We start from the raw sequence: 13,033 nt of genomic DNA on the forward strand, positions 1-13,033 counted from the left end.
TATTCCTGGAAGCACATTATGTTGATTTGGTTTTGAATGAGGACATAAATTCATTTTTAACATCATGCTAAACACCCAGGCAGCATTTGAGTTGCAGGAAATGAATTCTACAGCTGTATAATAACCCAGTGTCCTGCTAAGATAATGAGGTCATACTATTCGGAGGTTCAAAATATTGCAACAAATTTCTTCAAACAACTAAAAGCAAGTCTCCAAAAAAGAACGGAGGCCATAATAACGCTAAACATTACAAAGCACTGTTGCCTCACAGCAAGAAAGTCCTGGGTTCAAACCCCAGCCGTCCCAGGTCCTTTCTGTGTGGAGTTTGCATGTTCTCCCCGGGTTTGCCTGGGTTGCTGCCGGGTGCTCCGGTTTCCTCCCAACATGAAAGACATGTATGTTAGGGCTAGTACTCCTGTCCAGTTCTTTTTGCCACCGACACTGACAAAAAGAACTGGATTTGGTCCCCTGGCCACCGCCCCCCAGTGTATAGGATGGATCAAATGCAGAGGACAAATTCTGTTTCAATGTATGTGAGTGCTGAGAAATGACAATAAAGAAATCTTAATATATACAGTATAGTACAGTTAGGTGTGGAGGTTGGCATCATATCATAAAATTAAAGTAACTTGTGTATAATCTGTCTTTTTACTAGAAGATATGTGGTCACTGACTTTTGCACATGTTGCATGTGACAGTGAAAAATAAACCACATCAACTGGACTCAGAGCAGTACTAACCTTTTAGAACTGATGGAAAAATGCGAACATCAGATAATTTACCAAATTAGCAAAATATAATAAACCGTGGAGACAGTCAGTGGCTTTGAAGAAGGGATCACACTGCTTTGGTGGGCTGCAGTATGTGTCAGATTTCAGATGTGAATGTGTGTAATAGTGTATATATGAGGCAGGACAATACTGAATAAAAAGCATTCATGCTCAGTGAAACTACCCCGGGTAAATAAAGATTATATAAAAATAAATTAAATTATAAATTAAAATAACACAATCATGACTTGTAACACAAAAGAACTGATAATTTCTGTCAAAACGTTTTTTGTTTGTTTATTGACTTAAAATATGAGTATGATTGGCATACTTGAAATGTAACAAAATGTTTGTGTTCACCATTTTGGTAGTTTACATTCCTAATCTTTAGGTACAAAAATCTTATATTTTCATGAAGAATGTGTTATGACACTGGAGTCATTGTGTTGAAAGCAGACCAAATATCCACTGATGACAGGCATGGGATAATTTTTAACATGTCTTTTGTATACAGCACATAAGTCGTACCATTATGTATGACTATTGTGTCCATTGTAATCAAACATTATACTCTTTCTTTAGTATGCCAGTTGTCATAATACAGTTTATTTTTTGCCTTCAATGCCTTTTCCACAATATTCATATTGAACGATTTGGGTGCTGCAACAATGTATAAACCATCTACTTATGAAAAGAATAACATAATGTGCATTACAAATAAAAACATATTTTTGCCTTAGTTGGCATCTTTATATTGACTTTTGTTGGTATGTGGTGTTCACTCACTCTCTGCACTTGATGTAGAGCAAGACAGCTATCAATAGACCCTTTCCACAGCAGATACTTTAACCGTTTAAAGCAGGAAAAGCACAGGTGTAAAAATTAACATTAATGATGGCTCTATTCCATTAATTGTCCCAGTAAGCCATGTCAGTGAGTGAGCATACACAATACCAGAGTCCTGAAACTCACCTAAATGGAGCCATCATTAATGTTATTAATTCCACCTGTGCTTTTCCTGCTTTGACAAGTCAAAATGTCTGCCCTGAAAAGGGTCTATTCTATTCACAAATCAATTGCTGTAAGTCTCAGAAATAAGACTGAAGAAGAAATCAATCACCCATAAATCATATGAAACAAATGAAACAAAAAATATTCTACCTTCAATGATTGTAGCCATTCTTTTTTTACATGCCGAATAGATTTTTAAAATCTAAATTAAAATTAATAAGCCAATTCATGAAACCAAACAGACTTGTAGATGTATGAATAATTGCTGCACAATTGTGAATTTTTGTCTGGCCTTCATATTGGCAGAATGGGACTTTGATACTGCACTGTGGAGGCTTGAATGACAGTGATAAAGCCTGGACAACAAGTCTTTCCCAGGCCACTAGAGGCTGCCATTGCTCTACTAAATCAAAGATGGATGGCATCTTACAAAGAGTTTCATAGATATGTAGTTCTGTAGAAATTTAAAAGATAGTGTACAATCAAAAACACATCTTTATAAATGGGCATCTTTGTGTGTGCAATCAATCATTGTGTATCAAGTCAGAAATATCCAAATGTACACAAACAGAATATCATCATTGTATAATCATTACTCTTGACAGAAAACCGCAAGTACATAAAACACAACCAATGTACTTATTGTCTCCACCATAAAAACCACAACAATCACATTGAACACAACAGCAGTTCACTTACTGTGGTGCCACACAGAATATTCACAACTCAGTTCATTAGAAGAATCATTTTCAGACTGGCTCAAAATCTCAGGAATATTTAGAAAACCAAAGATGAATATCACAAAAATAACAGATCTCTGTTGACTGTAGTAAGGACACAATTTAAGAACTCTTTATATTTCATCAGACACAGGAAAGCTATATCCATGTAGAAAGGCAATATACAGATGTTCTGATAAAAACACATGCCAGTCAAGAGCATGGCCAGTCAAATCAGTACAATGCAGAAGCCTGTGAACACAAAATAGTTTGTCTTGGCTTTCAGTGACGTATTACAGATACATAGTTTTGTTTGAAATGCAAAACCACTCTGCACGTTACAGATCTAGCTACCCACAGAGAGATATGAAAGAAATGTGAATCCCCAACCCTGTGACAAAGATATCTGACCCAAGAATGACCCTTGTGTCAATTGCACTTCAATAATTCTCCTGCAATGCATTTTAAAGCCCTTTTCTACTATTTTCCACTCAAGTTTGTTTTCTCTCAGCTACACTTGTGTGAAATGGTAGAGAGTTCTTCAAGGACAGAGGGAAAGCTTTCATCTCTGGACCTCACCTCATACAACCCTTCATGCATACACACAGCTTTGCTAAATGGATGCACTGACATAAACCTCAAAACCACCACGAAGGGTTGCTGTGTTTGACATACTAGCAGAGAAACACATTTAGGATCTCCAAGCAAAGAAACTCCAAAGAAAAAACTATATGGATGCTTCTTCCTTTTCCTAGTCCTATGTGAAATCTTTCAATTTCCGATTATCAACCATCCAAATTTCCTGTCCTTTACATGGACTCCCTGGGAATCCTCCTGTGGAAGACCACTGACTGCCTTTGCTGGAACTGCTGCCTTCTCCTTTTTTTCTTGTCCCAGCGGCACAGCAGTATCATCTTAAAGGTTGTACGGAAAGTCTTGTTGCACAGGGCGTAGCACATGGGGTTGACTGTGCTGTTAACGTAGCACAGCCAGTACCCCAGTGCCCATAGGGTCTCCGGGATGCAATCTTTACAGAAGGCATTGATCAGCACCATGATGTTGTAAGGTGTCCATGTGATGATGAAAGCAAAGAGGATGGCGCTGAGAGTTTGAGCTGCCTTCCTCTCCTTCACTAAGGACATGCGTTTCCTCTTGGTGATCTGAGTCCGAGCTCGGGATGCAAAACGCTTAGCTAGAGCTGCCTCCTTGAAGGACATTGGGACAGTGGGGGATTTGGTGGCTGTGCTGGTGGTAGTAGTGTTGGTGGCAGTGCTAGGGGTTGTTGGGGGACCATCCAGGGAGCCTGTGTTAGACGTAGCCTGGATGTTAGGCATGGTCTGACTCTTGCGTGAGCAGAAGCGTTGGTGGTAGCTATTCTCTGTATTGTTTGCTCCGTCAGGAGTGGCGGCGGCAGTGGTGTTGGTGGTGACTGTTGAGAGGCTGTCTCGGTTATACTCCGCCCCTCTGAGGGGGTCCTCTTCTGAGGCTGCATCCAGATCCTCACATGAAGTGAGTTGGGAGTTGACAGCAGCCTTAATACCAGGCAGGCTGAGAACAATGGAGAAAATAGCATGACTCTGGGAGATCATCTCTCCGCCTCCACAGTCTTCATCCTCCGAAGACCCAGAGTGGTCCAATGAGACTGCAGCATCATTATTGTTCCAGCTGTCACTGCTGCTCTGGTCTGGGTCTCCCTCTCCTTGTCGGGTGCTACCAGGTCTCCAAGAACGAACCCCAGGCCAGCAATGGAAGCGGCCAACCAGCTCCCGACATGTGCTCTTTCTCTGAGACAAACTGGTCAGCTCGTAGCTGCTGCAACTTCTGGAACTTCCTGTCTGATGCACAAAACGGGCTCTCTCACTGCCACCATTCCCACTTCTTCCTCCTACCCCACCACGAGACCCTGAACCCTGCAATCCAGCTAACTCTTTTGAACGGTTTTCGGTCTCCTTGTAAATCCGCCAGTAGAGAACGCTCATTATCGTCACAGGCAGGTAGAAAGCTGCCATGGCTGTGCAGAAGGTTATAGTGGGCTCTGAGAGGAACTGGATGTAGCATTGATCTGGGGGTACTGTCCTTTGACCCTCAAAATATTGCCATAGAAGGATGGCTGGGGCCCACAGAACAAGAGAAACAAACCAGGCTAAGCCAATCATGATCCCAGCCCGCTTTGTGGTCCGTTTGGCTCGGTAAGTCAGAGGCCTGGTTACTGAAAAGTAGCGGTCAAAACTGATGACCAGTAGGTTCATAACTGATGCATTGCTGGCCACATAGTCTATAGCCAGCCACAGGTCGCAGGCCCAGTTGCCCATGGCCCAGTGGCCCATCACAAGATAAGCTGTGTAGAGGTTCATGGAGATGACCCCTATGATGAGGTCAGCCACAGCCAAGCTCAGCAGAAAGTAGTTATTGACTGTTTTTAGCTGGCGATTAACCTTGAAGGATACCACTACCAAGATGTTGCCGATGATGGTGACCAGTGACAGCATGCCTGTCAGCAAGACAATGAGGACAACCTGCCACACAGGGTGGCCACCCAAGGAGTCAAAGGCTGCAGTTTGGTTTCCATTTTGTGATTCAGAGGTGAGATTTAAGAGTTTGCTGGTGGAAGAGGAATTGTCACCCAGGGTATTCACATGAAAAACCAACCAAGGGCCTCCTCCAGTTCCTCCTTGGTGGAGAGCATTGGATTGTGGGTAGGCTCCTGCCGCTGGTGGCGAGGTGTTGGCAGTCAGGAAGAGACCAGGGTCTGTGCTGTTGGAGGTCATTGTTATGTCCTGGCATATTCTAAGAAGAGAGACAGAGTAGAAAAAAACAGAAAAAAGAGGTAAGAGGGGAGGGAGAGAGGGAAGGATTTGGAACAAAATGAGGTAGGTAGAGGTAGAAAGGGAGAAAGGACAGAGTGATAGAAGGAATGAACACATGAAAAGTTGACATTCCTATTTATATCCAGTAGGTGAGGCTAGAAACCTGCTTTAACAAGCCTGTCTAAAAAGGCAGTTGAAGAAAGATCTTTGTTTCTCTTTCCTTTTAAATATTCACATGTAACTTAATTTGTAGACGATCTGCATGCACACTGTAAATGCATTGCAACCCATATATTGAATTACACCTTGACATCTGAATCAACAAGGCTAGACAGCCAAAACTTTCAGTCAGAGAGAAAGATTGCAATTTGCTGGATGTCATAGGAGGCAGGTGTTGATTGCAAAGACATTTCACTTACATGCAGGTAATGTATTTTCCCTAATGGTTGCACAGTCTATAGAGATGACTGTTTGGCTTGCACTTTGCACAGCATTAAGTCTTGGAGAGGGGCTGCTTTCTCCTGTCAAATCAGGTGTGGCAAGAAGAGTTAGCATGCTGTTGATCTTTATTCAAAATGTATCTCTGGTGTCAGCTCTAGTGTCTGTCTGTCAGTCAGTCTGTCAGTCAAACACATAAAAAGGAAATCTAGTGATATATTTTTTAGTAATCCTGTTGACATTCTGTTGATTCAGTTTTCTAAAATATGAACATGACAGACATCAGCAATGAAACTGCACAACTATACAGCATGTCAAAGACTGAACAAAGTCCCTGATGATGTTGCTGGCTCAGCTAGGCTATAACATGAACATCATCCTTTTCTTCTGGCTGTGGATCACCTTGCTGTAAGTATGAGCTTGCAGAGAGCAGGAGGAATTGAGGACAAAGTAGAGATCAATGTATGAGGGAGAACTCTAAGACCTTGGTCTGTCTTCCTGCCTGAATACAGAGGTTTTTGGTGTCAGTTTGATGATGCAAAGTCTCCGTGCTAGTTAATTTGTTACCAGATTTGATCTGGTGTTCCAGGAGCCCTCTAAGAAAAAGCAAGTTGGAGACAGATTTCAGGCAGAGAAAGCTATGCAGAGACAAAACCTAATGGTGAAACAGAGAGAAAATAGCACTGCAAGAGCTAATATCAGCATGATCCTGGAGAGTATGAAGTGCTGTTTGTTGTTTGATTGGGGATCACTTTGCAATGGAAACAAAAACAATAAACAGACGATCCTGCTGTTTTTGTCAAAGCTGTTCCTTGATAATGATGATTGGATAAGATGGGGAACTGGCATTTCGTAAAGCAGCATGTCCTACCCAATTCAATTTTTGCTGTGCAATCCATGTATAATTACCATGGTGTTTTGCATTCAGTTGTGTGTATGTTTATGTGTTTGTGTGATATAAACAAAAAAGCTATGCTTAATGAAAAACGTAAAAAAAAAATATATATATATAATTTTGCATTTTATTTGGAAAGAGTAATTGGACAAAGTGCAGCACATTACAAAGTGCTTCCTTTTTTATTGTGAAAGCTGTGAATCTGGTGTTCTTCTGCTGACATTTACAACAATGGTACATGTTGAGCTTGACACTAACTTGAGGCTTCCTGTGTGAAGAGAACAAACAACGACTCGTTACCAGTGAAGATAAGTAAGAAAAATCTAATCCCTCCTCTAACTCACCCATACTTCTGCTCACACACCATTTACACAAATACCCTGACAAATACATGTGTTGAAAAATCAATGTGCGCACAAGCACAGATACACAAACCGTAGCAGTCATACAAAGTCACAGTCGCACACACACACACACTATTTCATCTCACAGGGGAAGGTGTTTGAAGCTGAGTGCTGCGCCTGTGCCTTGACAGAATCTCAGACCTCCCACAGAGCTATTAAAGAACCCCAGTAGCCAACAGCAACTCACAGCCGTTTGTGACACTGAGCGCACACTGCTACTACTATTATCAGGAGGCTCCCTGCTATCCCCACACTGGCGACACATGACTGCATCCATACACACACACATAGTGTACAAAATCCTCTTACATTTCACTGTTTATGTAAGATGAGCATGCACCGTCACATACATTATTTGTGAACATCGTATCTACACAGAAACACACAGTACATGCAAGCCTGCACACATATTAAAAAACATAAAACCTGGAATTGTATCAAAGTACATTGAGTGAAAAACAAAACCAGATGAAAACAACTCCTAGCTGAGCATAAAACAAAAATGCCTGCGAGAACAAATGTAAAGAATTCCAACATTTACAATCGACAGCAAACTTAAAAGCCTCTAAAGAAAACAAGGTCTACTTTTAACTTTTCAAAAAGCAAATTTTATTGAGCATTTGAGAAAGCAAGGTGTTACTAATGAGTGTTAAATATCTATTAATTGGCTTACTGGGGCAAAATGTGTCTGTGTGAAGATAAGGGCTTGAACGGTAGGGAAATCAGTCAATCAGTCTGCTACCTTGACTTGCTGTAAATACAGAGGATGGAATAACGAAATTAGAAAAACAATGAAATTTTAAAACGGAAAATCAGGCAAATAGAAGCACAGTGAAGTGCTGAGTGTCCTGTCTGGAGAATAGAGTCAAAGGCACAGGAGAAAATATTGGATCCAATTAGAAAAAGACAAATTTACTTCAGACAGTACTTCCTGTATTGTGCTTGCTTCTGTCCATTTCTTGAAAGTCACATGGATAATTCATTATGGGCTCAGGTGGGTTAAGATGTCCCTCAGTTGAAAGGATTACAGTATTGAGCACTTTAAAAATGACAAATTATTAATATTTAATCATGCTCTATTTTCATGCACAATATTGGCTGCACAACAGAGGGAGAGAGAGATTTCTGAATCATTTTCCCCTAAAATTGAACTGACTTGTTCAGTTAGAAACTGCTTGCGGCAGATGACAGCATCCTTTTCCAATATTGGTGGGCTGGCTAGACAACCTGCTGCTGGTATTGCAGTGAAGCTATTAGAGGTTCTCACTGTCTCTCCGAGCCCACGTTAAGCCCTATATCCTAAGTTTAACTCCCAGGCACGTAGGTGTGATAGTTTCAGGTGCACAGAGAGATCGATACTCATTTACTGTGATGCAACACAACGTGTGCGCTGACATTTTGAGGCATTTGTCCCAGTATGGTTGGACAGTACAATCCAAATTGCCAGGGTCCAAGGATCCATCTAAATGATTGGGTGACTAATACATGGCCGTTTCAGGTTTCTATTTTCAGCAACTAATTTAGCAGCGCAGTGATACAGGCAGATGATGTCCAGCAAAGATGAGTCATGTTGACAAGTGCTTTTTAATAAAGGTTAAAGCTGCTAACATTTGAATCTTGATCACTTTGGCAACCCCTAGAGTGCCAAAACATATCTCCATTTTTTCTTGATTTACAGAACAGTCAAAGAGGTTTAATCAAGACAGTGTCTGCATAATGAAAGAAAATATAGGATATTGTCAACTTTTTTGTGTTTCATGCAGCCTTGTCTAAAAAATTAAATTAAAAAATTAATTTTGGTCTCCCAGTGCTCATATAGTGAATTGTGTAACGTGCACTTTGTGCTGGGACTGCAGGGGGACATCTGGATTCAGACAAAGGTTTTAGCTGTTTAGTATAATAAGGTATTATGGTAAAAACAACTCAGGCATAAGCAGCTTGAACATAACAGAGGCTACTGCCAAACAAGGTATGACTAGACTTGACCACCACCTTGAAACAAAAAACAATCTGGCTATACAGCCGTTGAAAAGCGAATCAAAAATTGGATAGTGAGATTGGACTAACAAAACTGGAGTTGTCAGGCATTGGCAATTCCAAGAGAAAACCTACAGACTGAATGCATATACAGAATATTTAGTAAACCCAGCAGATGCAAGCAGTGTGTTTGTTTTTACCATCATTGGCTGGACAGTGCTGCTTTGTCACACAATATGCAAACTGTGACAAGACGACAGACTGTCAAGACTTTAAATAGTAATCACTCAGAGAGAAGCCATAACATGCATGAATGAAGTCATTTACGACAATGTACTGGAAGCCACAATGCCTTCAATGTTTTTTTTAATATATATATTTTGGGGGGCATTTCATGCCTTTATTGGACAGCGACAGTTGAGAGATGACAGGAAACAAGGGGAGGGAAAGACAGGGAATGACATACGACGAAAGTTCACTGCTAGAATCGAACCACAGTTATGCGGCACGCATCCTAACCAGCAGGCTGCTTGGGAGTGCCTGCAATGCTTTCAACTGAATTTCATAAAGATGTGTTGTTCATAAAACCACCAACCAATCATCTCAGTCAAGCCTTTGCTATCCCTCAAAGCTAGACGATGTGTTGTTTCACAACAATGGATAACACTAAAAGATATACCGTGTCTAATCCAAGTCATCCTGAGTGATAAAAGGTGATGAGGGTACTTGTTTCAGGGTGAAATGTGATCTGGCAAGTAGTGCTACAACACTGACTGCTGTGGAGTTATCGATTTCCTTCTATTGAGCGACGCAGCCTCGCTGGTAAGAGAAACCTGGAGTGGACCAACTCTGTCCCAGGAGTTTTATCTTACATTTGCAAATACTACACCTATACATGACGTAAGCCACAACTGCAGTGGCATTTACTAAAAATAGACTTAAGGTAAGGTACACTTGTCTCTGGATCAATATAGGCACTGTATGGTCTGCCTCGTGGATTAAAGGGAGTTCAAACCTTCAGGGTAACCTATATAATATATTAATAGTTCTATATATAAAATGCATACAATTTTATATTGACCACCACTAAATGAGTTTAAGGAGGTGATGCAACAACAGCTGATAACTTGGGAAGCATTTGTTTAACTTCTACCTTAATTCAGACACACAAAGATGCACATACAGACAGTGTTTAGGGAAGAGCTAGATGTAAAGGTATTTTGATAGCCCAAAGGACGACCCCAGAGCTTTGATCACCTCTGCAAAGACATGCTGTACATTAATTCAGCTCAGTTGGGAATGAGCACTTCAAAAGCGAAATAAAGTTCTTAACCCCTGTATGAGCTCCCTATTTGAGAGCTTTTTTCATAGACTGCTATCCCCCAGCTGCAAACAAAGCACAGGAAGATAGAGGAGGAGCAAATGCAGTCTGTTACTCTTTTCCCCACCACCTCTGACATCTACAAACATCAGAGCCATTGTGGCTATACATTTGGTAAACTCATAAATGTATCTAAACATCACATTTTTTCCAGATCCTCACAAAGGAAGAGATTGCTCCAACTCAGTATGATACACAGTAATAGAGGAACTATGTACATAATTCTAATTTAACAAATAATTTCCTTTCTTCAAAACATAATACAGACGGTGATAACAGAACTGATAAACCTACACAGGATGGTTGATAACACTGTTTACAATTACAGTGATGGATCATTTTTTTTCCTGTTTTATTATATAATTGTATATAGATATAAATACATAGGAGTAAGAGATATAAATTACAGATACTGTATATAAAATATTAATATAATTTTAAATTAAAGCCGTCCATTTCCTTTCTTTCTGACATTTTCATCAGTTAGGGGTGGTGAGGAGGTAGTATGTGGTGCTGGCCTTGTCCTCATCAAAGAAAAAGAGACTTTGCGGTTGCACAGGATGAGCTCAATCTATCACAAGCTGGTGATGATGAGGCTGCTGCCAGAAGATGGTGGCAAGGGTTGTGAAACAGTGTAAGGCCATCTGTCAGGTACTCACTGCTGACAAGAACAAGTATTTAGTGTCTCCTTGGCAAGAGATGCACATGCTGGAATTCATGAGCGATGCTCGGAGTTAATTCTTTAAGTTTACTGATTTTATGTCAGGCAAATCTTAAGTAAGTGTGTTGTAATGAGAATCCTTTACAGCAGCTCCTCCGAAAAACAGTTTTGAATCCTGCAGTTGATGACACAGTTGACAAAAGATGTCCACCATCATGGACAGTCTCATTGAGAAATATGACACAGCAAAAGATGACTCTCTCTCTAGACATGTCATCACTGGCGGAGCCAAGCTTCAAGACACAGTGCCTCAACGGAAGCGAGGCTGATGCCATTAAAATGTGGGCGGTGTCTGATGGGGGGAGGGCGACACCTCGCCATCAGACGACTTCAAAAGTAGTTAGAGCAGAAGCTGTGGAGGGGGAGGTAAAGCCAGCTGCTGCGACTGTACGTGCCCAGAGGAAGAGATAGTTCTTAAAGCTTTTCAGGTTCTTTTAAAAGCTACTTTCTTTGAGTACTTTCAATTTATGCATCTCTGCCATCATTTCAACCTTTGACAGGATTTTCAATGAAGAGAGTAACATTGTGACCCGTCATTGAAAGTGTAAAACAGCTATCCTGTATGCAAGTTATAGTTTCTGATGAATCCAGTGTGTTTGTACTTGTATGTTGAGTATAGTTTTATTTTCTTAATTTATTGACATGATGTATGTATGATGTAAAGCTGCTTAATATTTGTATGTGTTTAGTTACTTATTTGTTGCCATGACATATTTTTACATGGCCCTCTTCCTCTATTTTTCTTGAGGATTTCTCATAAATATTACAATTCCTGGTGATACTAGTATGGGTGTTATTCACCTCTACATTTAAAATTCACCCTGACATCGAATATCCACAGAATCCTTCTCACTATATGAAACAAAGTGGCTCTTTAGAGACACAAATTGACCATTTAAAGCTGCACTATTCAATATTTTAATATGAACAATGGGTCAAATCGCTATGTGTAATGTGACAGGTGTTGCTTGAAATGATGAACCCATAGAGAATTATCACCCAACGCTACATTTGCCCTTTAGCTCTTTGGAGCTGAATGAATGCTAATGTTGCTCCATATCCACTGGACGTGAAAAAAATCAACTGTTTGCTTACATGTTCGCCATAACAACTCTATCCAGAAAGGCGAAAATATGACAATGTTGTGTTCACAGCTTGTTGAGTTGCTCCCAACAATTAATGCAGATTTAAATAAAGAGTGACCAACAAAATTTGTTCAAATCCTGGAGCAAATAAAAGCCATGGCTTGGCCAAAAGCCTCTTTCTGTTTCTGTTTTTCTTGTTTTTTGGCAACATCTGTGACAGAGTCTCTGGGTAAACAAAAAACTAAACCCCAACTTCTTTTGAGTTAAATAACAGAATCCAGTTAAGCATCACACTGTCACCTTGATTACACGCATCATATGTGGAGGGAGTAAAAATATTTGTACCCCAAACATGGCATTTAGTCTGGAGAACATTTCCATCTGCTAACATCGTGCCTGTATTTCAGATATGTTGATCCCTACAGCTGTCTCTAAAGCATACACATTCAAACGTGGGTTTTGGCATAAATACAGTCCATGTAATCCAAGTATTTGCATTATATACCAAGAAAGAGTCAGACACTTTGAAATTATTGTTTGCCTTTTCCCAGGAGCAAAGGGCTAGAAAAGGACAAGTTAAACTTACTAATACTTACTAAACTTACTATGCTAATTAAACTTAAACTAGACACACATGTCTCTGTAATGTATGGGATGCATCTGAAAGGCCCCATCTCTTACACTGTAAGTCCAACTGACAAGAAATGTGCCTCTCTAAAGCAGCCAGCAATTCATCCCTTATCACAAACAGTACTTAAGAGGGTCTCTGCATCCGCATAGCAAACATTAGAGGATGTGCTCAAGAGATAAGGTAAATTGAAAAGT

The 13,033-nt window shown here is 40.4% G+C and overlaps 1 protein-coding gene across 3 annotated transcripts in view; it reads right to left on the reverse strand.

The window, feature by feature from the left end:
* Nucleotides 1-1,041: 1,041 nt before the first annotated feature.
* Nucleotides 1,042-13,033, reverse strand: part of chrm3a (cholinergic receptor, muscarinic 3a) — a 121,255-nt gene continuing 109,263 nt past the window's right edge. For 2 of the 3 annotated variants that reach the window (XM_067610447.1, XM_067610445.1), the window contains exon 3: nt 1,042-5,287. In XM_067610447.1, the coding sequence (XP_067466548.1) occupies nt 3,310-5,268 (1,959 nt within the window). In that variant the 5' untranslated portion in view covers nt 5,269-5,287 and the 3' untranslated portion in view covers nt 1,042-3,309. Of the gene's footprint in view, nt 5,288-5,726; nt 5,829-13,033 lie in introns of all 3 variants that reach the window. The other variant, XM_067610448.1, reaches the window with a different exon arrangement.

This window comes from Thunnus thynnus, chromosome 14 (assembly GCF_963924715.1).
Source record: "Thunnus thynnus chromosome 14, fThuThy2.1, whole genome shotgun sequence".
In the NCBI taxonomy this organism is placed as follows: domain Eukaryota; kingdom Metazoa; phylum Chordata; class Actinopteri; order Scombriformes; family Scombridae; genus Thunnus; species Thunnus thynnus.